The 27,199-nt window shown below is 45.5% G+C and overlaps 1 protein-coding gene across 9 annotated transcripts in view; it reads right to left on the bottom strand.

Annotated features, from left to right (window-relative positions):
- Positions 1-9,504: 9,504 nt before the first annotated feature.
- Positions 9,505-27,199, bottom strand: part of GGTA1 (glycoprotein alpha-galactosyltransferase 1 (inactive)) — a 56,666-nt gene continuing 38,971 nt past the window's right edge. For 5 of the 9 annotated variants that reach the window (XM_072748770.1, XM_072748768.1, XM_072748763.1 and 2 more), the window contains 6 exons: positions 26,404-26,439; positions 25,077-25,130; positions 24,171-24,236; positions 23,500-23,598; positions 16,170-16,307; positions 9,505-12,090 (listed from right to left, as the gene is read on the bottom strand). In XM_072748770.1, the coding sequence (XP_072604871.1) occupies positions 11,397-12,090; positions 16,170-16,307; positions 23,500-23,598; positions 24,171-24,236; positions 25,077-25,130; positions 26,404-26,439 (1,087 nt within the window). In that variant the 3' untranslated portion in view covers positions 9,505-11,396. The remainder of the gene's footprint in view (positions 12,091-16,169; positions 16,308-23,499; positions 23,599-24,170; positions 24,237-25,076; positions 25,131-26,403; positions 26,440-27,199) is intronic. The other 4 variants (XM_072748764.1, XM_072748765.1, XM_072748766.1 and 1 more) reach the window with 1 other exon arrangement.

Raw genomic sequence — 27,199 nt, 5'->3', positions numbered from 1 at the left:
CTCATCCTGTCAAGTGTCCCTCTCAGTGCCCGTCACCCATTCACCCCCACCCCCCGCCCTCCTCCCCTTCCACCACCCCTAGTTCATTTCCCAGAGTTAGGAGTCTTAATGTTCTATCTCCCTTTCTGATATTTCCCACACATTTCTTCTCCCTTCCCTTATATTCCCTTTCACTATTATTTATATTCCCCAAATGAATGAGAACATACACTGTTTGTCCTTCTCCGATTGACTTACTTCACTCAGCATAATACCCTCCAGGTCCATCCACTTTGAAGCAAATGGTGGGTATTTGTCGTTTCTAATGGCTGAGTAATATTCCATTGTATACATAGACCACATCTTCTTTATCCATTCATCTTTCGATGGACACCGAGGCTCCTTCCACAGTTTGGCTATTGTGGACATTGCTGCTAGAAACATCGGGGTGCAGGTGTCCCGGCGTTTCATTGCATCTGAATCTTTGGGGTAAATCCCTAACAGTGCAATTTCTGGGTCGTAGGGCAGGTCTATTTTTAACTCTTTGAGGAACCTCCACACAGTTTTCCAGAGTGGCTGCACCAGTTCACATTCCCACCAACAGTGAAAGAGGGTCCCCCTTTCTCCACATCCTCTCCAACATTTGTTGTTTCCTGCCTTAATTTTCCCCATTCTCTCCTCATCCTCATTCTCATTCTCACCATTCTCACTGGTGTGAGGTGGTATCTCATTGTAGTTTTGATTTGTATTTCCCTGATTGTGCCCATGGTTCTGAACAGTGACATCCATTGGGCCTCCTGCTGATTTTTGAGCAATTGCCTACCCCCCACAAGAGAGAAGCTAGCTGAAATTTCTGTCATAGAACACCTGTGTCACAGAGTACACTGTATCGCCTTGTCATTGCACCTCCACACCAGCCTTTGAGAGAGATTCTAACACACTCTGGTGGTAGGCTACTTGCAAGCTGCAGGCCAGAAGATTCTTTCACAGTGTTAAATATTAAATACCTGGCCTTTCCACTGTGCCCACGCAATAACGTGTGGCGTTAGCTTCTAATGTCCTTCAGGAATGAGTGCTTGTTGAAAGCACATCTGGGAAGGCTTGGTTTTCAAAGTGAAGTAGACCAGCTTTCCACTGCCCATAAGCAACCCTTGGAGAAGGGGTCTCTACCTTCTTTCTCAAGAGGCTAGTGGAAACCTCCATTCAAGGATCTGTGGCGTCACAGAAGCCCGCCAGCCCATATTTACCACACCTCCAAACCTGCCAAAGATATAGATTTGAACTCCCTTGATAGAGACACTAGCTGTCCAGGAATGAGTGAGTCTCACAATTAATGCCAAGTCATTTCCATTGCGCCTCCACAGCTGCTGTGGATGTAGGGTCTACCTCACCTATGTCAGAGGCCTAATGGAGATCTTCCCTCAGGGAAATCTTTGTCTTCATATATAAGTAGACTGCTTGCCCTTTGCACTGCCACCACTGCTGAGACAGACGCTTTAAACTCCCTGATGTGAGAAGCTTGTCAGAGAGACATTCCAGGAAGGCCTAGGTCCCTTGGGAGGTGGACAGTGCCTTGCAGGGCCCCTCCAAACTTCCTGAGGAGCTGCTTCTCAAGCCCTTCCTGGAGAGGCCAGTGGAAAGCTGCTATCACAGGACCCTTGGGCCCAAGGTTCAGGTCAGTGAGTTCCATTGGAACTCCGGCCTAAAATGGTGCCAGTGCCTACCTCCCACCTGGAAGGGGCTAGCTGAAAGTTTCACTCAAGGATGGCAGGTTCCTCTGCATTCAGGAGGTTGCAGGGTCATTTCACCTCCACAACCATTGTGGAGAGGGTGTGCTAACTCACCCTGGTGACAGACTCGGTTTAAGCTGAAGCCAAAGTGGGGAGCCATTATCCAAGGGGTGGGCACGTTATCCAAAATCCCCCACTGAAATGAAGGGCGTTACAGGGAAACGCTCCCTACTGGAAGAAACGTGGGACAACCTATGGGGGGGAAAAGTGCATAGAAGCCTCTTTCCAGGGATGTTTTCCATTATGAGGGTCAGAGTAAACAGGCAGAGGAAACCAGTCAGGTCTCAGACTAAGCACACGACTAACTGTTGCTCCAGCCATCACAGACGGAACAACCTGTCCTCTGAAGTACCTCTTATGGTGCCTCTTCCTGAATCCCCTTCAGGAAATCTGAAGCCTGGATCCAGCCAGCTCTTCCTTGCCGCCTGGACCAGGAGTCACCATGCCAGCGTTTTCCCAAGAGACATACGGTAAATGAAGTGTCTGCACTGCCCTGGGAGGGCTCTCTAGGTCCACCCGCGAGGCCAGCCCCGCACCCTCCTGCCTCTGTGCTGTCACCTGGAATCCTAGAGAGAAAACCCCAGCCACAGCCCCTGACAGCCAGCCATGGCCCCCATGAGGTTCTGCCAAGAACAGGAGCAAAATAAAGCAGAACTTACAGTGAAGTCCCTGAGCCAACACCCCACCAGCTCCTGCTTCTAAAGCAGGGAGACCAGGACTTTGTCTCCCTCCAGAACTACTGGGGGCACCAGCAAGAGGTTAAGGGGAAAGCCCGCTTCCTCCCCCAGGTGGGTCCACGCCGGAGCCTGCTCCTGCTCCCACACAGCTCCCCCAATGACCCCGACCAAACCCAAGTAAATCATTTCAACATTTCACATACCTCATCATCTGCTTCTCTCCCCGCAGAGTAAAATGCAAAACAACACAGTTCTATTGAGCTCCGCTCTACTGAAGGAGGCTGGGCTGGAGGAAGGGAAGGTGCTGCCCTCCAACTCCTGTCAAAAGAATAAACAGCTGCTTCAGGAAGAAGGGGGCAGAGAGATCCCACAGCAGCCAGGGGCTTTGTTCCTCGCTGGCCCTGGGAAATGGGCTGTTTATCAGGCCTGTTGACTCAGAGCTACATGCCAAGGCAGAGATGTTTCTCTTTGGGCCCACAAGCAGCCAGGCCTCCCTCACCAAACGAAACTACAGGCCCAAACTAGGCCTGGTGTTGGGGGAGGGGAGGCCACCACCCTTGAGAGGGACACACTGGCTGCCCACGTCACCCACTCCTTGGCAAAAATGGGAACTGTTCTGAGCCCAGACATCCCCAAGTGACTACTAGAAGGAACAGCCAATGGAGGAGTCTATTAAAAAAAAAAAAAAATGCAGGGTGGGTGGGAGAAGGGGAGAGAGTCCTCAAGACCCTTGTCAAAATGCTATCTAGATATTCCTTAAGGTGAAGCCTCCCCTCCACATCTTTTGAACTTCAGAAGTTGTTTTGTTTGAACGCTACTTTTATAGAATGTTACGAGATCTCCCGCATGGAAACCCCGAGCTGTAAGAACTTTAAAAGGTCACCGAGGCCCAACCCTGCTCTTTGGCTGAATAATGCTTAACCCTTCCCACACCCACCTCCTGCTCCTAAAGATAGAATTGTCCAGCTGGAAAGGACCTTAGAGCAGTGGATTTTCAAATGTCGAACAGCTAAAACTCTTAATGAGAAAAAAACCACAGGAAGTCCTTCTCAGAACCCCACTACGCAAAACAGAGCACACAGAGTGCTTTGGCTGAAGCAGGGAAGTGCAGCTCAAAGCAACCCCCCCCCACCCCATCTCAGCCCTTCGGAGGGGCTCCACATGCCTCCTGGGTGGACAGTCTGGAAACCCCAGACTTAGGAGAGGGGATCAAAGTCCAGGGGCCCCGACAAGGGATGCCTAATCTTACAGCTGTTCTTAACAAAATTGCACACCCCTTCCCCTGGGCACATGAGCTGCTTGGCCATGGTGTTAGGGTCTGGAAGTCCCAACAACTTGCTTAAATCTAGGAAAGCTGAACAAAAGGTGTGCTTGCAACCCAGTCACCATGCTCTAGATCTGGACGCAAAAGAAAAATGTCTGTAAGCTCACCAAGAGACACGGACTGGAACATTTGTAACACAGCAAAAACTGGAAACAACCCCAAAGCCCATCATCAGAGCAGATCAGTCCTGTCCTAGAGTGGGACGCCATACATGACAATGAGAATGAGCCAGCTGCAGCAGCTAACAACAGCATGAGTGTCATGTACGTAATGTAGAGAGGAAGAAGCCCTGGATGAGTACATTTATTTAAAAATCAGAAACAGGCAGAACCAATCTGTGGTGCTAGAACTCAGGATGGGAGTGGCTGAGACTCGGAAGGGGCCCAAAGGAGTTCCTGGGAGGTTGGTCATGTTGCTTCTTAGGCCGGGGAGTGGTTGCAAGGCACGTCCACTTTGTGAAAATTCATCACGAATGTGTCTTTTCCATGTGACTGTTAAGAACAAAAGTGAACAGAAAACTTTCTTCTGAAAGCTGCCTCCTCTTGGGCATTCTATCTTCTCCAGCCCCTGGCTCAAGGGCCAGAGGATTGTGGGCGGGCCCTACTTTTTCCTTCTTCTGGATTCCCCATCCCAATACCAAGCACCACCGAGCACATCACTAGGGGTCCAGGGATGATCTGTTGCATTAAATGATCCAGATGTCTGGAGCGATGGTCAATGTGAAATGGAAAGATAACAGAGGCTGGACACTAAGATAAACTGGTCCTTTTCGCAAGCAAGCACCTCTCACAGGTCACAGGGGTCTCCCACGTTACAATTTACAAAATAGCCTCTCTTGGTGATCCTCGGGATCACCTACAAAGTGGTCAGCACAGAGGGAGGCTCTGGGAGCCTCAGTGATTTATTTGCTCAAGGTCGCCGGCTGGTGAGTCTAATGCTGCTCTTTCTTCCCTAGCTGCTTCCAGGGGACGCTCTGCAGGCCTGTGCATACATGAGATGCTTGTTTCTCAGAGTTAAGGACAGCCCATTTCCAGTGCTCCTTCACACTTACTGTTGAGATAGGTTCTAACCCCCTTATGTGAGAGGCTACCTGAAAGCTGCATTCTAGCAAGAGTTATTTCCCAGAGAGATATTCAATGCATTTTTACTGTCTTGCACAACTATTGTTGAGATAGGTTCTAAGTCCCTTTTAGGAGAGGCCAGTTGAAAGCTGAGTTCAAGAAATCTTTGTGTCATAAAGTTAAGTTGATGGCAGTTCCATTTCACCCCCACAACTACTGTTGACCTGGAATCTAACTCCCTTTTTGAGAAGCTACTGGAAAGCTGCATTCATGGACTTTTGGTTCTCGTAGTTAAGTAGATCACATTTCTATTGCACCTCCACACCTACTCTTGAGTTAGGTTCTAACTGCCTTACATGATTAGCTGGTTAAAGGTCCATCCAAGAAACATCTTTTTCTCAGAGTTCAGTATATAGCATTTCCATTGCACCTCCACAACTACTGTTGAGATAGATTCTAACTCCCTTATGTGAGAGGTTCCATGATAACTGCATTCAAGGAACACTTGTTCCTCAGTGTTAAGTACATCGCATTTCCACTAGGCCTTCACAGCTACTGTTGAGATCAAATATAACTACCTTATATGAGACGCTAGTTGAAAGCTCCAAAAGAGGAAAGCTTGTTTCACAGATGTTAAGGACATCGCATTTCCTTTGTCCCCCACAACTACTGTTGAGATAGGATCGAATTCCCTTATGTGAGAGGTAGTTGAAAGCTATAGTCAAGGCACACATTTTCCTCTGTTAAGGACAGCCAATATATATATATATATTTTAGATTTTATTTATTCATGAGCGACACAGAGAGAGAGGCAGAGACACAAGCAGAGGGAGAAGCAGGCTCCATTTAGGGAGCCCAATGTGGGACTTGATCCTGCTGAGCCATCCAGGCATCCCAAGGACAGCCCATTTCCATTGGGCTTCGACAACCACTGTTGATAGGTTCTAACTCCCTTATGTGAGAAGCTACTTGAAGGTTGAATGCAAAAGAAAAAAATAGTTGCATTCAAGGACCGCTTGTTTCTCACAATTAAATACGACCCATTTCCATGCACCTCCACACCTACTTTTGAGATAGATTCTAACTGCCTTGTATGAGAGAGCGTTTGAATGAGGCATTCACGGAGCACTTGTTTTTCAGAATCAAGTACAACCCAATTACCTTGCACCTCCACACCAACATTTGAAATAGGTTCTAACTCCGTTATCTGAGAGGGCTTTTGAAAGCTGCAATTTAGGAACATTTGTTTCTCATAGTTAAGTACAGTGCATTTCCATTGTGCCTCCACACCTCATGTTGAGCTAGGTTCTAACTCATATGTGAGAGGCTAGCTGAAAGCTGCCTTCAGGGAAATTTGTTTCTCAGGGTTAAGGACAGCCCATTTCCATTGTGCTTCCACACCCACTGTTGAGAGAGTTTTTAGCCTTCATATGTGACAGATTAGCTGATAACTGCATTCCAGGAATGCTTGTTTCTCCGAGTTAAGGAGAGCCCACTTCCACACTTATGTTAAGTTCTAACCCCCTTATGTGAGAGACTAGCCAAAAGTGTGTTCAAGCAAGAGCTATTTCCCAGAGATATAAAAAACACATTTTTACTGTCCTGCACAACTACTCCTGAGATAGGTTCTAACTCCCTTCTGTGAGACTAGATGAAAGCTACGTTCAAGGCATGCTTGATTATCAGAGTTCAAGACAGCCCATTTCATGTTGAGTCCCACCTATTGTAGCAATTGTTTCTAACTCTGTTAGGTGAGAGACTAGTTGAAATCTACATTCAAAAAACATTTCAAGGAGTACCTATGGCACATTTCCATCGCACATTCACAACCACTATTGCGAGCGGTTCTAACTCCCTTATGTAAGAGGCTAGTTGAAAGCGGCATTTAAGGAGCAGTTGTTACTAAGATAAACACAGCACATGTTTTACTGTGCCCTCACAATTACTTTTGTGAAAAGTTCTGACTCCTTTAAGTGAAAGTTTAGTTGAATGCTGCACTCAAGGAACCCTTGTTTCTCAGAATTAAAGGAAATGCATTTCCATTGCACTTCAGCACCCACTTTTGTGATAGATTCTACCTTCTGTGAAGGCTAGTTGAAATCTGCATTCAGAGAATGGTTTCTCTTCCCCAGAATTTGGTATGTGGCATTTCCAGTGGGCCTCTGCACCTACTTTTGAGATAGGTTCTAATTCCCTTACGTGAGAGGCTACTTGAAAACCTCATTCAGGGAAAGTTGGGTTCTCAGAGGTAAGTATATCACATTTCCATTTCTCTTCTGCAACTACTGTTGAGAAAGGTTTTAAATCTCTTGTGTGAGAGGCTAGTTGAAAGTTACTTTTAAGGAATGCATTTTCCTCAGAGTTAAGTATATCGCATTTCCATTGCACCTCCACACCTACTTTGGAGATAGGATCTAACTTCCTTATGTGAGATGTTAGTTGAAGGCTGCATTCATGGAACACTTGGTTCACAGAGTTAAGTATGTCCCATTTTCATTGCACCTACCCAACAACTGTTGATGGGCAGGAGGCCATGGAACATGTTGACTGGGCTTAGGAGGCCCTTCTGATTTTTCAGGCTGGAATCAACTGCTGGAATTCCATATCATACAATTTCATCTGGGTGCATGGGTGAGCTTTCTGGTGTCACTCACAGGTCCTCAATGCTTTGCAATTCAGAGCCAGGCTCGTTGACTGCATCAGGACAGAACCCAAATTAGGTTTAGGGTTAGGGTCAGGAGCTCAGATGTCCCAATCTGGCGGCATCAGGCTGACCTCCTGGCAAGGCTGAATTGAGAGAAAGGCTTAGCCAGAGGCTCAGGTGCAAGGCTCAGGTGCCAGGGTTGCTGAACTTGGGGCTGGTCTAATTGGGACTTTCAGATTGTTTGAGCTCTATCTCTGTGCCTCTTTCCCGAATGGCACCATATCAATCTGGGTGGTAGCGGAGCTTTCTGGTTTCACTCACGTGTCCTCAATCCCTCTGGATTTAGAGCCAGGCTCTGGGGTTGGTTCGGATCAGAACCCAAACTAGGGTTAGAGTTAAGGCTTCCCCTAGGAAGCCCTTCTGATTTTTCAGGCTGGAATCAACTGCTGGAATTCTAAATCACACAATTTCATCTGGGTGCATGGACGAGCTTTCTGGTGTCACTTACATGTCCTCAAATGCCTTGGAATTTGGAGCGAGGCTTGGGGGCCTGGGTTGGGTTAGGGTTAGGGCCCAGGAGCTTGGACGCTCCAATCTGCTGGCATTGTCTAGATCTCCTGGCAGGATGACTTCAGGGCAAGGCTTAACGCGAGGCTCAGGTGCATGACTCTGACGCAGGGGGCACTGGATTTGAGACTGGTCTCATGGGCCCTTCAGATTTTTCAAGCTCTATCTCTGTGCCGCTTTCCCAAATAGCATGATATAACCTGTGTGGGTGTCCGAGCTTTCTGGTATCACTCACATGTCCTCAATCCATGGAGATTTAGAGCCAGGCCCTGGGGTTGGTTTGGATCAGAACCCAAACTAGGGTTAGAGTTAAGTCCCTGGAAGGCCCTGTCTGCCGCCACAGTGGAGACCTCCCCAGAGGGCTGAGTTGAGGACAAAGCTCAGCATAAGGCTCAGGTTTGCAGCTAATGTGCAGGCATGCATTGAACATGGGCCTGGGCTCAGGGAGCCCATAATCCATCTCAGGTTTTCCTTCTCTGCCCCTCATTTGAATGGCAATTTTTCCACCTGGGGGGTTGGCTGACTGTTATGGTGTCGCTCACTAGTCCCCCATCCTTCACAGTTCAGAGCCAGGCTTTGGGGCATGGTCAGGGCAAAACCAAATTAGGGTTAGGATTAGGACCCAGGAGCTCGGAGGGTCCTATATGCCCATAGGGTAGAGACTTTACAGGAGGCCTGAGTTGAAGGCAATGCTCAGTGGGAGGCTCAGACTCGGGAATGGATGTGCACGGGGCCGTGGAACATGCCGACTGGGCTTAGGAGGCTCTTCAGATTTTTCAGGCTGGAATCAACTGCTGGAATTCCAAATCACAGAATTTCATCTGGGTGCATGGGGGAGCTTTCTGGTGTCACTCACGTGTCCTCAATGCCTTGGAATTTGGAGCCAAGGTTGGGACTGGGGTCAGACAGAACACAATCTAGGGTTAGGGTTAGGGCCCAGGAGCTTGGACGTTCCCATCTGCCAGTACTGGGCTGACCTCCCGGCAGTGTGACTTTAGTCCCAGCAAGGCTTAGTGTGATGCTCCACATTCATTCACCTAGTCACTTTTCATGTTTATATTTGTTACAAATCCACCCACCCTGACTTGGCTGGAAATTCAGCCTTTTCCCGGGGTTCCCTCTGCCACATATAATGCCCAGAGGTCAGGAATAATAACCCCCAGATGCAGTTCTGGCATTTTGTCTCTGTCCTGACACTGCACTCTGGGCTCCAGAGACAAGCTTTTTCTTTCTGGTTCTTTCACTGGCACTTAATTACTTCAATGCACCACTTTTGAAAGTACTCCGTAAGTATTTGTTGTTTTAAAAGTTTGGGACTCTCAACCATGTTCTATCTTCGTAATAGTGAACACGTTTTTAGAAGGACATCAGGCCTTTTTGGGGCCAAAAATGTAAAATTTTGTAATTGATTATTCTGAACATCTTTGGGAGGAAATGCACAATCCATGACCAGACCAGAATCTACTGAGAAAATAATTTATTCAATTGGAATCAGAATTTTATTATTATTTTTTAATGTTTAGGAATAACTATGAATGATATCTTGAGTTTGTTCATTTGGGATTTAAATTTAAGCAAAAAGAAATCAATATTCTCTCTAAAGTTAAACATCAACCCTGTCCCCTAAATCTTTTAAGATAGATCATTTCTTTGGTTTAGGACTTAAATGCTCAATTGTCTACTCCAGAATAGATCCCAGAAGTTGAGTCCTGGAAAGAGAGTGTCCTAACTGATGTGTGGTCTTCACTTTCTTTTACAAACTCCACTTCTTCAGGATTTTTGTTGGTTTGGTTTGGTTTTGCTAGTTGTGAGATTTTTTTGGCAAGGATTGAAGAGTAGGAGGCACAGTGAAATAGTAGAAAAAACATGGGCTTCATTTTATCACATAAGCCCACTGTGCTGAACATGGCGCCTGTGCAGTGGCTCTTCAAATAAATCACTTAAAAATGGAAAAAAATTATCAAAACTGGAAAACAAGCAAACTATAAATATACCTGCATATGTAGATGTTGCCTCCCAACTTCCTTGACATTGAATCGCTTAACTTTAATATGTAGGATTTCATAGCTTCTCTTAGAGAAGGGAACTGTATGTTAAGCTGTTCAGTTATGAGGACTGGGCCTCCCAATGCCATCCTCTCTGCTTGAGATACAAAATCAATCAATTAGCCATTTTATTCAATGTCTCGTTCTCAGGCTTCAGTAGTGCAGACAGGGCAGCAGAAAAGGAGGTTCCTTAATGGCAGAGTTTTTCAAAATCAATCTACTCCTTGATGTCAGTGCTCCACTTGGGGGCAGGATGGGCTGAATGGCCCTGAGAGCTAGAGTAGGTGGCAACAGGACATGTTGACGGCTTACTGTCCTGCACCCCAAGTTTGGGAAATGCAAGCCTCTTCTCCACTGCAGGGCTTTGCCTTCTCTGGCACCATCCACTTCTAGCTAAGGAACTGAAGGCACAAGTTGCAGGATCTGGCAGAGTGAATGTGACTTAGGCAAAAGCAGGAAGCACCTTCCATGCAAAGACCCCTCTGCTCTGGTCGTTGTGGGTCTGAGGAGGCTGGAGATGACCCGCGCTGCGTCCCGCTCGGTGCCTGGATCCATGCTGTGTTTAAGCACCAGCCCCATGCCATGTGCCCCTCAGAGGTGGCCCATAGAGATCAGTCTCCTCTTTTTCCACTCTCTGCCATTTCGTGGAAAACTCACTTTTGAGTCTTTGTTTTCACTCCATGCCGAGCACCCAATGGACTCCAAACCTTCATCACCATGATAACCATTGAGAATCTCCACCAATCTTCTGCACAGAAGCCAAACAGCACTTTCCAGATGGGAAAACATGGACAGCAAATGGCCTAAAGCAGACTGCTACTGAAACCATCTGAGAATTGCCCAGGTGGATTGTATTCTTATTCAGAGTTCTGCTGCCGCCAAGCAACTCGATGTTGCTTTAGATTCAGCAGACACTGAAGTCATGGGGATGACCCCCACCCCTACCATAATTATATCTTGTTGCCAAACACTTCCTTAGCACCCTTTTCTCCAATACATTATCTGGCACGTAGAGAGGGTTTCTGGCTTTTTCTTTGCCTGTGTCAATTTTGTTGTTGTCGTTGTTGTTGTTCAGTTGATAGTATTTCCCCCAAACCCAGAGTAGATAAGAAATCACTGGGAATTTACATCTGATTACCATAGGTTCATTCTCCCATACTGCAAAGTTATAAGGAAGAAGAGCAAGTACTTGCTGTGTTGGTGTTTTGTTAGTATTGTTTAAAAGTTAAGTGTTACTCTTCTGAGGAAGTAGCCAGAATAATACTAGCCAGGTCTCTCAGATTCAGAAACCTACTGGCACAGTTTAAACTCAGATATTATTTCTAACCAAATTATACTCTTTTGTCTGCCAAGATATCTTGACAGTCTTAATATCTGAAGGCAGGCCTATGTGATAATCCCAGCAATATTCTGGGGATAAAATTTTAGTGGGTTTGTTGAGAAGGAAATACTTGTTTAAGTGGCTTTCATCATGCCACTCAGCTTCTATGTCATTTTTCTTATCCTGGAGTATTCCCTTGAAGCACTCCTTGGTGATGTTTAAGACCTGAATGGGTGTTCCTCCAAAAATGGCTGCGTGGTAATAAAAATCCCCCTGGCCAAATGGAATGTATGCTGCAGACTCCTTTCGCCTCTCATAGGTGAACTCGTCAGGATCTGCCTTGTACCACCAGGCCTGTAGCTGAGCTACTGACTGACCCAGGGTCTCTACTCCAAAGCTATCTTGGAAGACCTGGTCCACATCCATGCAGAAGAGGAAGTCCACCTCGTGCTGGATATGGGCCACAATGTGATCCCCGATGGTCTTCATGCGCATCATGCTAATGTCCTGCCACCTCTTCTCAGGCTCGATCTCAAACACTTTGAAGGAACGCAGAGGACCCAGCTCTACCAAGGGCATCCTGGAGACATCATCTACCATGATGTAAAATATGACTTTGTGCCCAACCATGAAATACCTATTAGCAGATATTAAGAACTCCTCCAAGTAATGCTCAATGTATCTGAAACAAAGAAGAAGGGGACAAATGTCACCAATGGAATTTGTGCAGGAGTCTACGTGCTGTTTTAATCATCTTGTCTGTGTTTGGCAGTTTAGGGGAGGAATGATTTTTCCCATCCCAGACATATGTTTCCCACATTGTATAGGGTAACATTCCTGGCTGCTTTCCACCATTCATTCGCTCCACTCTGGAGAGGAGGAGTGACTTACCTGCTGATTTTGGAAGAGCGACAGGGCATTTGCAGCCCTACCCCAACTACTCTCACTCTTGGAAATGGCCACCAGCCAGCTGGAGGGAGCCTGTGCTCTCAACTGCTTGGGGCCGTGAAGTAAGCCTAGGGGTACAGGCCTTACTCCACATCTGGAAGCCTGGATACCTAATCTTTCTAATTCCGCAGTTCAATACCAGGATGTCTAGGGTCTGCAGATAGAAGCCACATTCCCCAGGACCAGCTTTAACTATAATAAACATGATCGCATCATCTACCTTACTTAGCCCTTTGTCTTATTTATCAGTTGGTTCAGAATCTGGACAGACAGAGTGGGTGCTAGCTTCACGGAGATATAATTGACATACAGCATCATTTACGTGTAATTTGTATAGAGTGTTAATCCCTTTTATATTACAAAGTGGTTACCACTATAGCATTAGCTAATACTTCCACGATGCCACATAACTACCATTTCTTTTCTGTGATGAGAACATTTGAGATCTATTCTTCAGGGGCTCCCCGGGTGGCTCAGCAGTTTAGCGCCTGCCTTCGGCCCAGGGCATGATCCTGGAGACGCGGGATTGAGTCCCACATCAGGCTCCCTGCATGGAGCCTGCTTCTCCCTCTGCCTGTGTCTTTGCTTCTCTGTCTGTGTGTCTCTCATGAATGAATAAAATCTTTAAAAAAAATTATTTATTCTCTTAACAACTTTCAAGTATATAATACAGTATTTTTAACTATAATCACCGTGATATACATTAGATCCCCAGACCTTATTCATTTTATAATTGGAAGTATGTACCCTCTGACCAACATCAGGGGGCACTAGTTCTCCCTCAAACTATACCCAATGTTGCTACTGTCCTATTAGATGCAAGAGGGACATGACCTTTGGGTCCTCTGGGGACATATTAAGCCTAACCATCACCACTCTCCTGGGACCCAGAGAATGAGTGATAGGATATGGATATCCTTCTCTATTACTTACTCATCCTCTAAGCATCCCACTGATTACCCTACACACCAATCCATTTTTCAGATGCCATCACCGTAAGACTTGTCCAAACACCAAAGCAAACAGCCTCTGATTCAACCTCAGTTTAACTATTTTTCCTTGTTTTTCAAAACAGATTTTATTTTTTAGAGCATGTTTAGGTTCACAGCAAAATTGACCTGAAAGCACAGAGTTCGTTCCCATGTACCCCCCTGCTCCCCTACCCTCCCACAGCTTTCCCCCAGTATCAATATCCAGCATTAGGGTAACACATGCTATCCATGCTATCCATTGCTATCCATGAACCTACACTGGACTATCATTATTACCCCACAGTTTACAGAAGACTCACTCTTGGTGTTGTACATCCTCTGGATTTGGACAAATGTATAGTGACATGTACCTATTGCTATGTATTATAATATTATACGGAGTATAATATGCCCTAAAAATCCTGTCTTCTGCCGGTTCATCCAACCCTCCCTCCCAAACCCACCCCACTCCTGACAACCATTGATCTTTTCACTGTCTCCATAGTTTTCCCTTTTCCAGAATGTTATGTAGTTGGAATCATACAGTATGCAGTCTTTTTAGATTGGTTTCTTTCACTAACTTAACGTGTTTAAGGTTCCTCCATGTCTTTCCATGGCTTGATAACCCATTTCTTTTTAACACTGATAATATTCCAGTTGTTACAATGTAAGGATTATCCAATTACAGTTTATCCATTTACCTACTAAAGGACATCTTGTTTGCTTCCAAGTTTTGGCAGTTATCAATAAAGCTGCTATAAACATCTGTGTACAGATTTTTATGTAGACGTAAGTTTCCACCTCCTCTGGCTCAATACCAAGGAAGAAAGTTGCTGGATTGCATGGTAAGATTATGTTTAGCTTTGTGAGAATCTGCCAAACTGTCTTCCAAAATGGTTGTGCCATTTTGCATTCCTACCAGTAATGAATGAGAGTCCCTGGTGTTCCACATCCTCACCAGCATTTGGTATTGCCAGTGTTTTGGATTTGGGCAATTCTAATGGGTGGGTGGTGATATTTTAGCTACGTATATCTTCATTCCAAACACATTATATTGGTGTCTTCTGTACCCAAGCCATATGCCCTTGTGAAACCATGGAGATCATAGAGAGGAGAAAGTAGTAGTCAGATGGCTTAACAGAGCTCATGCAGACCCCAGACTCATGGTTGCTCAGAGAATGTGAATTGAATTTAATTTGCTGATAACAGCTACAGCCAATCAAGAAGTTTTGTGAGCCATAATAATTGGTACTTTGTTTCGCTTTTTGGTTACTGCTTGGATTTCCTTTCTTTACTACCAAAATAAAGTATGCTTTTAATGCTGGCCACTAGAAGCCCAAGAATTTACAATACTGATTATTTAAATGGAAAGAAGATATCTGAGCAATATAAACAGAGACTTCAACATGGCTCTGTAGCTGGTTGTCAGGAAGTTCTTGGGTGGTCTAAAACTTTAAGATAAATCTACTGTGCTGTGAAGCTTGGGAGACAATCCTAGGGCAAGGGAGGGAGCTGTGGAGGTTTAGCATTGTTTAGAGATTAAAATACTGTTGTTGACTTCCTGCATTGTTATTTGAAAGGCAACCAAACATCACACCTCCTAACTAAAAGTCCAAACCCATTCTTAACAAGGATTTATTGCTGCTGAGTGCACAAACAGTCCTCTCAAGCCTCAGGGTGGAGAGCATAGGGCTTTCCCCAGGATATGTGATTTACAGTTTGGTTCTGCAGAGTTGTAGCTAGACAGTGAAGACAGTGTGAAGCCATAGGCAGTATTCTGTTCTTTTAGGGAACACCAAGATCGAATCACTCTGTAACATTCGTGCCATGGGATTAGGTTAGCTGAGTATTGGCTCCTGACTCAGAACAGTACAGAGTCTCCTGAGGAAAATGTCAACACTCCAGAGTCACACTTAATCTATTAGAGATGCCACCCAGATGACTAATTAGGTCACCATACCTGATTAGTATGGTGACAAGGATGGCTTCTAGGCTCTGGGTTGGAGATCTTAGGAGAACCATCAGATCTTCGTGGAGCTCTCCTTTAGGCCCTATAGCAGGTAGAGCTGAAGCTCAGATCAACCTGGGCCTTCAACACTCTTCATACAGGCCACGGGATCAACTTTCCATGTGGTTTTCAGGAAAGAAACAGAAGGAAAGGCCCATGGCTGGGGGAAGAGAGGGACTAGGAAGATCGAACTTTTGCTTTTGTCTTGGAAAAATACCCAAAAAACCCAAAACTCTCCAAAAGAGCAAAATGGGTTACATTTTAAAACTAATATCCAGCTACTAATTTCAAGTAAAAATGACTGCCTACCCAATCTCTGGAAGAGGAAGTTCTGGCTAGCTGAATCTCTGGGGGTCAAGGAAGACATGAGGAACCCATGAAGACATGGAGAACCACCACACTTGGATCACTCTAGACTGTAAATCTTTCTGTCCTTGGTCCTGGGTCTGAGAGTGAAGGAGGATGGTTGGTGCACATTTGGGCCAACAACTGCTATTTTTGGAATTTCCAGAGAAAGCCACAGAGGTCAGGGAGGAGGTAGTTGTGGGTGTGCTAAAGACCCTAGGCTCTGTGGATGTAGCGGACATTTTTACTTGTAACTGGGGACGTTTACCTTGAGGTGAGAAGGAGTCCGACTCACCTACTGTTTGTTGTTTTGTTTCCAGCCCTTTTGGGGCCTCAGTAGAACAGAGATGGAAAACGTCCCATGATAACATTCTCCTATCTAGTAATTCAAACAAGGCAGGCACAGCTCCATAATCCCAGGGGCCCCTCACAAACATTCTTATGATAAAACAAGAAAAAGCTGAGGTCAATTTTATTAGGAACACTTACCTTCCAACAGCAAAAACTGTCAAACCTATGGTAATTTTCTGTTTGGCATAATAATTTTCTAGGATGGTGCTGTTGTAAGTGCCTTCCCACACAACCGGTGCCTTCCATCTGGTCACTGTCACAACCTCTGGACGTTTCCTGGTGACAAGACATAAGGCCCCATGAGTCAGGGCAGCTTTCCTAAGGTGGGGCAGAGATTGTCCAAGGGAAAACTGGGATCAGCTGTGATCTGCTGAGACAGTCCTTGAATCCTGACTTAGCCCCAGGGAGTCAGTGGGGTCGTATGACATTTGCAGGGGCAGCATCTTCTGGGTGAGGAACAGGAGGCTCTGGCCAGGTGCCTTGGAGGGCTGACTTTGGGGCCCTGAGGGTGTTCTTACCTGCACATCTTCATACCCTGTCCCCTTTTGCTGCTTTCCTAGTTCTCTTCTTCCTTCTGGATCCCTCCCCCTACCTCTCGGCCTCTTCCTAAACAGCCAGTGGCATCTTTGAGTTTTATCCCTGTGGGTGTCATCTGAGCCTAAAGAGGCCCTAATCCTTGATTTGGGAGGATGAGAGAGTGACACTGGAGCCAAAAGAGAGAAAGCTATTTTAATGTGTCTTATAGGGCAGCCCCGGTGGCGCAGCGGCGTGATCCTGGAGACCCTGGGTCGAGTCCCACCTCAGGCTCTCTGCATGGAGCCTGCTTCTCCCTCTGCCTGTGTCTCTGCCTCTCTCTTGCTCTCTCTCTGTGTGTCTCTATGAATAAATAAATAAAATCTTTAAAAAATAATAATAATAATAATAATGTGCCTTTTACCAGAAAGGGATTTCTAGGTAAAAAATTTGGTTATAGGCCAAAAAGGGCCCCAGATTTAAGAGGGTTCTGGTGTTATCATTCATTTTACAAACAAGGACACAGGGGAAGGGAGAAGAAGAAATGGGTAGGAAATATCAGAAAGGGAGACAAAACATGGAAGACTCCTAACTCTGGGAAATGAACTAGGGGTAGTGGAAGGGGAGGAGGGCGGGAGGGGGGGGGTGACTGGGTGGCGGGCACTGAGGGGGGCACTTGACGGATGAACACTGGGTGTTATTCTGTATGTTGGCAAATTGAACACCAATAAAAAATAAATTTATTATTAAAACAAACAAAAAAACAAACAAGGAGACAGAGTCACCCAGAAAAGCAGGAACTCCATAGAGCCCCTCGACAGCCAGGGCTAGAACATGGAGCTCTGGCACAGACCCTCCTCAGACCACGTTACCTCTTTGCTAGGAGTGCAAAGAGGCAAAGGGGAGGCATGTTTTCTGCGCTTAGAATGCTCGAAAGGGACTTGGCAAAGCCAAGACAAACACAGGAAGCAACACAAGAATGACAGCAAACTAACCAACAGCTGAGGGTAGATTTGGAAAGGCAGGCTGCATAGCAGCTGGGGCCCAATAGGAGGAGGGTGACACAAACTCAGCTCTGACCCCCATTTGCTCAGGAAGTGGCTTCACTTCCCCTGCTGGGAAGCAGAGACTGAAACACTCATTAGATTCAACCCCAGCACAAATGGGCCTGTCCCCACTAGGCATCTGCTTGTCCTTCATCCACTGAGGGAAGAAGGCCAATGATGAAGGCAAAACAAAGGGCTAGGCATCCCCACTGGGGCCCTGCCGGCTGCATGCACATGGCCCTGGCAAGGCTGCTGGGGAGATCTGTTTGCTATAGATGGAGCCAATGAGAACTTCCCTTGGTCCTATACATCAGTGGAGGGTGGGTTTTCACAAAACTGCCTGTTTCCCATCAGCAAAGCTGGATTTTCATAGTGAGGCTGGGCAAGGCTGGGTCAACTCCCACCTCACCTCACCCCAGCCCTGGACCCAGCCCCAGCCTCGGCCCCAGTCTCAGCCCCAGCCCCAGCCTCAGCCCCAGCTTCAGCTTCAGCCCCAACCCCAAAGTATAAAAGAACCTCACTAGACTCTCATCTTTCTGTCCATCTGTTACTAGGCTCTTCACTCTAATTCTTGAGATGTCAGTCCCTCTCGCTCCAACTTGTGCCCTGCTTCTGACCTCCCCCTTCCCCCTGCAGAGCAGAATTTCCCCCAGAGATTTGGGGGGAGACACTTTGAGGCTGCTCCCCTGTCCCTCCCCATCTTGTCTAGAGTCTCAGCTCTGCCCTCACACCACACAGAGAGAAGAGCTGCTCTTGGTTTCTTTCCTTCAATCATGAAAGCACCAGTTGCCAAGCACCTTCACATACACTTCCTCATTTATTCTTGGCAACAGCCCTGCCACCTATTAAGTCTCTTGCACAGTTAAGAAAATCAATGCTGAGAAAGACTTGCTAACTTGTCCAGGGCCACACAGTTGGCTGCTGCTGCTGCTGCTGTGCTGCTGGTAACTAACATATGCTGAGCACTTCCTGTGAGACCAGGCACTGTGCTAAAGGCATCATCCTTCAGAGGTGCTCTTTTGATTATTATTTTGTCAATGAGCAGCACAGAGAGGTTAAATAAGTTGCCCATGGTCACACAGCTAGCAAGGGGCCAAGCTGGTTCTCAGACCCAGATGGTCTGACTCTGGAGTCCATGCTCTGAGCTACCACTCTGTATTGCTTCCTTTTTTTTTTTTTTTTAAGATTTTTAATTTTTTATTTATTCATGAGAGACATAGAGAGAAAGGCAGAGACACAGGCAGAGGGAGGAGAAGCAGGCTCCATGCAAGGAGCCCGATGTGGGACTCAATCCCGGGAATCCAGGAATCCTGCCCTGAGCCAAAGGCAGATGCTAAACCTCTGAGCCACCCAGGCGTCCTGTCTGTATTGCTTCTTATATGGACATTGACTAGCTCTGCTGATGAAGCTGGGGTTACAATCCATATTTATCATCATTTCCACTCACCTTTGCTACCCTAACATTTTTGTCAGTGCAGAATAATAATGAGCTTTTGTTTTGTTATGTTTTTAGAAGCTTATGTGATGATTTTAGTCACATAAAACCCCCTGCTCTGTTGAATGACAGGATTTCAAACCACAAACCACCACACACACACACACACACACACACACACACACACACACTCACAGGCTCAGCTTACACATCTACAGCCCACGTTTCTGAACTTAAACTCTGTCCTGTGTTGCTGCCTCATTCATTGCTATCCTTAGTTTTAGCTCAGCAAGGATCTTTTAGAAGGTCTGACCCAGCCTGCTAACTAAATCTTGCAACTGTTTACCAGCTGGACATGTTGTAAGTAGGTGACATTATTTTAAAAAGAGAGAGAGAGATAGATAGAGAGAGAGAGAGAGAGAGAGAGAGAGAAGTACCTGGGTGGCTCAGTCAGTTAAGTGTCCAATTCTTGATTTTGGCTCAGGTCATGAGATTAAGCCCCACACTGAGCTCCAGCTCAAGCAGGGAGTCTGCTTGAGATTCTCTCCCTCTCCCTGACCCTCCCCCCCCACACACACTAGCTCTCCTCACACTTTAAATAAATAAATAAAGTATTTTTTAAAAAACAGGAAGTGGGGGGAAGGCAGGTAGCAGGTGTGTTTATTTCATATTTATGGTGCATAGGGACTAAGTGTACTTGACTTTCGCTCTCTCATTTAATCCTAAAATCCACCTTACAAAGTGGGTGCTACCCTCATCCCCATTTCACAAAGAAAGGAGGATTAAGAGAAGAGCAGAAGGGATCTGCGTCTTCAGGCACTTGATTTATAGGAAGGGCCAGACCAGTGCACATAGTCCCTCACTGCACATTTCCTAAGCCCCTGCACTGCACACCAGACCCATTGCTGAGCACAGAGATCAGAAAAGAAGACTCGGTCCCACTTAAGAATCTCACACTCCCCACAGGTGGTCAGCTGCTATACAACCATACCCCTACTCAGTCCACATCTTCTAGAAAGACAGTCAGAAAAGCAGTGACCAGTTTGGTTGCTTGGCTGGGAAGATTCCTCCAAGCAGGGGAAAAAAAAAAAAGATTTTAAAAATTAACATTCACTTAAAAATTAAAATGTTCTATTTCCCAGCTGTTCATTATTAAATTTCATGCACAATTCCAACATCTTATTGACCCTGACCAAGAACCCAGATGACAGCTTGAAAACGCAGGCAGTGGGAGGTGGGGGAGGAGGACAGATGAGAATCAGATCAGCTTCCGGGATGAACTTGTACATCAGAGTCTTAATCAGCAAACACCACTCCTCCTTGAAAGAAGTGAGACAGGGCAGACCACCCATGTTTAAGAGCTAGTCTTTACTACTGTCAATTGCCAGAGATGTCCAAAATCATAGAGATGGGGCTCTATAAAGAGGGAAATGTGCCAGGACAGACTCAGAGCTACCAAAATGCCTTTCTTCCAAGCACAGCACCCATGTGTCAGTTTGTGAGGCTTCCTACAAGGTAAAATGGGCTCCAGACACACACCTACCTAGGCTATTGGTAGCTTTTTAATTTCACATATTATTAATGGGTTCCCTGTGATCCCCAAGTGTTGGGTAGAGGAAGTATTCAAATCGAATATTTTAAGTATTAATATGACAAACTATGAATCATCACATAGGTCAAAGAGATGTGAAGTGCACACACTGTGTTATTTACCGAACACCCTCTAAGCATCAGTACCCCGGAGCATGATCCAGCAAAGACCTGATGGCTACAGGGACAAGAGTACGGGCTGTGGGGTATAGAGAAGGACACAATGCAGGAAGAATTCTGGAGGAAGGATTAGCAGAATACATCAGTGAGACTGTGGGGTGGGTGAAGGAAAGGATGGATCTGAGAGGTATCCCAGACTCTGGCTTAAGGTTGGAAGTCAAAAGAAGTGTAGGTAGGATTGAATGTGGAAATCCATTTGGGTCATGGGAGACGTGTGCAGAGAGATGTCAAGCAGGTAGTCAGACCCAAGTCAGGGCTTAGGAGACCTTCGGGCTGAAGGTGGGAAGGTGGGTGTCTCTCTCACACCATGGTGTCTAAGGCCATGGAAATGGATGAGAACCTTCAGAAACTCTAATATACGATGGCTGGGCAAGCAGGAGAAGAGCTTATAAAGAACGGAGAAGGAAGAACAGACAAGTAGGAGGGAAATCCAGAGGATATACTGTCACAGAAGCTAAGAGATCTAGACTTGGAAATGTGCACACAGTATGTTGTAATATGTTGTAGGTCGTTTCCAGGAAAGGATACACTTATGTAAATGTATGTATTTGTTTCAGGCAGTCGTTCATCTCATCATTTATTTATGCAGGAAATATACTTTGATGCCCTGGGAAGGCTTAAATTTGGTGCCTCTTCAAACTGATATTCTTTACCTATCTGTTCGCCATTTGTTTGGAGGAGAAGCTGAGCCATGCATGGGGAGAGCAGAGAGAGTAACAGCTGGTGGCCAGGATCTGTCTCTCTCCTTTGTCTACAGTAACTCAGCCCTCACCCTGCTTTCAAAGTCCCGCTCAGCGAACATAAATACCACAGTAAACATGCACCACCCTCCTTAGAAGGGAACTTGGTGACTATCTCTGGGTCATCTAGCCCACCTAGCTTAGTGGAGGTCTCCCCTCTCCCCAACACACACATTTAAGGGGCTTACCAAAGCAGCAATATTCTTTTGTAACAAAGCTTCCATATTCTTGCATTCCCAGTAAGGCAAACTCATGGATGGCTACCCTGTTGCCCAGCTCATGAAATGACACACGTGGAGGCCCAAATTCCCATCTTTCCACACTAGTGTGATCCCTTACCCCAAAACGAAAAGAGAGCTTGCCAGAAAATATTTAGTCTTTCCAGAACTCATACCCCTCCTACTGGAGCACTTGCTATTCTCTCCTGATACTCCTCTACAGCTCTTCCTCCCCCTTTCAGACTTCTCATCATTCACCAGCCCTTTAAATGCTGATATCAGATAGGATGTGGTTTTAGTCCTCTGCCTGGATGGCCCCCTCCAGGCCTACAGGTCCCATTGCCATCTGTACTCTAACGGCTCCTCGCCCCACATCTCTACCACGCATCTTCCACTGAGCTCGTGGTCCCTGCTACAGACTGAATGTCTGTGCCCCTCAGAATTCTAATCCCCAGTGTGCTGATCTTTGGAGGTAGGGTCTTTGGGAAGTGCTTAGTTTATGAGGGTGGAGGCCTCGTGAATGGGCTTGTGCCCTTATGCAAGAGCTCCCAGAAAGCTCCCTCACCCCTTCCGCCATCATGAGAGGACAGAGGAGATGGCGGTCTATGGCCCAGGAAGAGGGCTCTCACCAATCGCCAAAGCTGCTGGTGTTTCAATCTTGGACTTCCCAGCCTCCCGAACTGTGAGAAATAAACTTGCTTATAGCAGTCTGAACAGACTAAGACAGGCACTCTGTGAATCTCAGTCCTGATGCCCGACAAGTACCCAAACCCACAAACATCCCTAGTACAGCCTTTCACCTACTCCCACCCCTAGACCTGGCTATCTTCCTCCAGTCCTATCCTGGTCAATGACACCACCACCTACCAGTCTCTCAGGCCTCACGGTCATCTTGGACAGCTCCTGCCTTCTAACTACCCCAACCCACATTCTTTTAAGTCAGATTGACCACACCTCCTTCCCAATTTTGATGAATACTATTTGCACATCTCCTGCCCCTATAAAACTAGGAACTTCTTGAATATGACCAAATTGGTTGATTTCCTCTATCTCCTGTGCCTAACACAACATCTAGCACAGTATTTTTGAGCATGACTCAATGAGAAATGCATTTTACATCACAACCAAATACATGCATATATATATACAGAAACAATAATTCAACTACACAGTACTTAATCTTCCTTCTACTTCATGTGATGCCCCCTGATCTTCTTTTTGATTCCGATTTAAAAAAAAAAAAAGAAACCTCACTTTCCCCCATTAAGCTAGTTTCTGAACACATTAATGGACAGTGACTGGTAGTATGAAAAATACCAGTGGGCATGTCATACATAGGTATTCGATAACCGTTTGTTGTACTATCACTTTATGAATGCACGTGTGGCCTCATGAGATTTTTCATCATCACTGCCAATTTTCAGAGGAGTTAGCTGAATCTCAGAGAGAATTTTCTTGCTCTAGCTCTAGATGCTGCCACTTTCCATGACACCTCATGACCAGTGAGACCCATTCCAGCTCCAGTATTTTGTGATTTGCCTGCTGCCTCTCAACAACCAGTCAGAATCACTTGTTGCTTAAGCATATGAATCAAAATATTCAGACTCTCAGTTTCTCATCTAGTCTACGGTGAAAGTCTGATATATGCTAAGACTCTATATCCCCAATCAGGAATGTTCTCAATGGCACTGTTGCCTACACAGTCCCGCCACCACCAAGGGCAGCTGGGGGGACACTTTTTCTTACTGTGGGTTAAACCAGTCTGATAGCTGAAGCTCTGCGTTATTTTCTTCTCCTTGTTCATTTCCATCATCTATGTCTTCCTCTTCTTGGTAAATGTGGGTCCTACATACAAAAGGAAAGAAAGTAAGCTGTATGAGGCAGAGAGGCTGATTGATCTATGGCACCGGGACAGCTGGTGAATATCTCGTGAACACATGTTCTTTCCCAGGTCAAGAATGTGTGCAGTGAGGGAATGTCTGGAGAAAGTTTCATGATATGATGCATTTATTCATAAACACATACTTTTGGTGAAAAGGCTTAGGACTCACTTTCTTATTTTCTTTCCAAGTCAGCACAGTTAGCAATTTAGTGACCCAGAACCCTCAGGTTATTTCAGGGAGCACGGGAACTTGCTGGAATGGTCCTTCTATGAACATGTTAGCTGTGATCATCTTTCCCACAGCCCAAACTTCAGCCCAAGCCCCACTTACCCTCAAGTAAAATGGAAAAGTGACACCAAACAAAATCCCCAAACTTAAATATCCTAGTCCCAACCATGAAATAAGATTCTTAATATGACTTCAGTAGGAAGTCACGAGTGACCAAGAAGGTCATGACCATTAAATCATTTTATTTGGACTGTCTATAAGCGCTGGGTAGATGAACAAATGTAGAGGGTCATCCCATTGCCTTACCCATTGTTAAACCAGTTCGGAAACCACCAGCCCTTCTGAATTCTGCTTTCACCAACCTCTGGGTTTCTAAGAAATGAAAAAGATGACATATTTGGAAAATGAGACAGTCCTAAACTGGGGGAGGAGAGAGAGGAAGGGTTTCTAAACCCTTTTATTTTTAAAGATTTTACTTATTTATTCATGAGAAAGAGAGACAGAGAGAGAGACAGAGTCAAAGGCAGAGGGAGAAGCAGGCTCCATGCAGGGAGCCAGATGTGGGACCCAATCCCGGGACTCCAGGATCAGGCCCTGGGCTGAAGGCAGCGCTAAACCGCTGAGCCACCCGGGATGCCCTCTAAACTCTTTTTATGGCAGAAAATCACTTACATTTCTTTAAACAAAAAATGCCAGTTCATAAAACAGACAGAAGTGAAACTACTCTATACTGGGTCACGTACAGATGTTGAATTACTATATCACACACCTGAGACTAATATAACACTGTATGTTAACCAGTTGGAATTAAAATAAAACTTAAAGGGACGCCTGGGTGGCTCAACTGGTGAGCGTCTGCCTTTGGCTCAGGGCATGATCCCAGAGTCCCAGGATCGAGTCCCACATCGGACTCCCTACAGGAACCCTGCTTCTCCCTCTGCCTGTGTCTTTGCCTCTCTCTCTCTCTATGTGTGTCTCTCTCATGAATAAATAAATAAAATCTTAAAAAAAAAAAAACTTTAAAAAAAAAAGTGAAGCTGCTCTAGCAAAATGAGGGAAGATGGACCTACCCTTGCCCTGACCTCTCCTCCCTTAGGCATTCCCGCGGCACTCAACTCATCCAGGGGGCCCTGGCAGGGAGAGAGGAGAGAAGAGGAATGACAAGGTGGGGAGTGCTGATACGTAAGCCTGAGTCATGGATATGCCACTTACTGGTAGTATGACCATGATGGGACCTTTTCCCTCTCTGAATCTTGGTTTTCTCCTCTGAAAAGTCAGATACATAATAAGGACGGTGACAACCAGAATGATAATAAACTACCATGAAGGTGGCTTTGAAAAGTAAATGAAATAGCATACATCAAAGAGCTTTATAAAAGCTGAAAATTACTGTTAACAAGCCGTACTTTTAATTAAAAAACAACAACAACAACAACCAGTGTATATTTACAAGAATGATCTCCTTTGCTAAACTAGAGTTCAGAGTTCACATTGTATATAGGTCAGCAGGGACAGCCTCAGGAAATCTGGGGGTCTCTGAACCAGAAACTCAGGAAACTCATCAGAAGCCACCCTTGCCACCCACATGTGGAAATTTCCATACTCTCTCATTGTGAGAGTCTCTCCAAAGTGGGGGTTTTCTGGAGGAGGGAAAAGAGGGGAAAACCAGGGGGTGCACTGTCCTCTGGCTGGACAAATAAGGTGGTGAGGCATGAACAGGCATAATGTGAAGAAATGTGTTTTAAAGCCCATCTACTTTCAGGAGGTGTTTCAGATGGTTGATGATTTAGGTGGTTACCATACCCAGGGAGACCACATAAGACTTAAATAAACAAAAGGGAAAAGAAAGAGAAATATTTCTTCAGTCACTCGGGTAGATGTTTTCATATGATCTTAGTCATCCCAGCTACTCACAAGAATAAAGGTTTTACCTTTACGTTCATTTTATAGCTGAGAACTTGGCCAAGCTAGGATTTAACACCAGGGAATAAATTACATCAGAAATGAAGGCTGAGGAAAGTACAAGCTTTTAAGCCCAAGATTTTGCTTTGAGCTTCCTGGCAACCAAGTCAAAGATAGAAAAAATGAAGGCTTACATAGTTTTCACTGCCTTTGATAATAATAATAATAATAATAATAATAAAATATTAGTTCATCGGGAGACCCTGACTTTTTTCCTGATCCTTTGTCTCAAAGGAATTTCTTGCAAGTGTCTTTATATAACATATACTGTGCAACATAACAGATTATTTATCCTGATTCTTTTCATCAGTAGGACAGAATGTTCTCCAAATGATACCACTTAAAGAAACCCTTGATGAGAAGTGAGGGCAAAATATAAGTCATAGTTCTATAAAGGCCAGTCAAGGGAATGGGAGGTGGGTAGTCCAGGCGCCTCCCTGGGAAAGTACTCTCCCCCCCCCCCCACCCCACCCCCACCAGGGCTCCACCACCCACTACCATGGTAAAAATAGACTGTAGGGGGTGCCAGAGTGGACACGGAAGAATCCCATAGACCTCCAGAATTCAAAGCACTTACTTTGAGTGATATATCCACAAGAAAGATCCTTCTGGGCTGGAAGCAAATGAGAAATAAAACGTATGTTACTTGTAATTCCTGAGAAAAGTTATTTTGCAACCATTATCATTGAAGCCCTGGGCTGAGCTGAGAACCTATGTTTTGACTACTCTTTCTTTTTTTTTTTTTTTAAAAAAAAGATTTTATTTATTCATGAGAGACACAGAGAGAGAGAGGCAGAGGGAAAAGCAAGCTCCATGCAGGGAGCCCAATGTGGGACTCGATCCTGGCACTTCAGGATCACGCAATGAGCCGAAGGCAGATGCTTAACCACTGAGCCACCCAGGCGTCCTGACTACTCCTAGGTTTCTACTTCCCTTTTGAGATAAAGCCCATGGTATCAAGGGACTAGAAATTTTATTAGTCACTTCAGGATTATTCAGAACAAGAGGTGGGAAAGAGGTCACTGGAGAATCTCAAACCTTAATTTAAAAAAAAAAAAAAAAAAAGACAACTGCTGTCCATTGTCTACGGGTGGCTTCACCAAGGATAGAACTGCATAGACAGGTTCCTTCCTGCCGCCTAATCAGGAACATCCCAGTGACCCTGCACCAAGGAGTTATCTTCCATAGAAAACAAAGCAATGGCTGTAGAACCTTCTATAGCAGTCTCAGAGGGCTTTTCTTTTTCTTTTTTTTTTTTTTTCAGATTTTATTTATTTATTCACGTGAGCCACAGAGAGAGAGAGACAGAGACATAGGCAGAGGGAGAAGCAGGCTCCCTGTGGGGAAACTGATGTGGGACTGGATCCCAGGGC

This window comes from Vulpes vulpes, chromosome 2 (assembly GCF_048418805.1).
Source record: "Vulpes vulpes isolate BD-2025 chromosome 2, VulVul3, whole genome shotgun sequence".
Classification (NCBI taxonomy): Eukaryota; Metazoa; Chordata; class Mammalia; order Carnivora; family Canidae; genus Vulpes; species Vulpes vulpes.
Note: the sequence above shows the minus strand (reverse complement) of the source record. Positions and strands in the feature narration are given on the sequence as shown.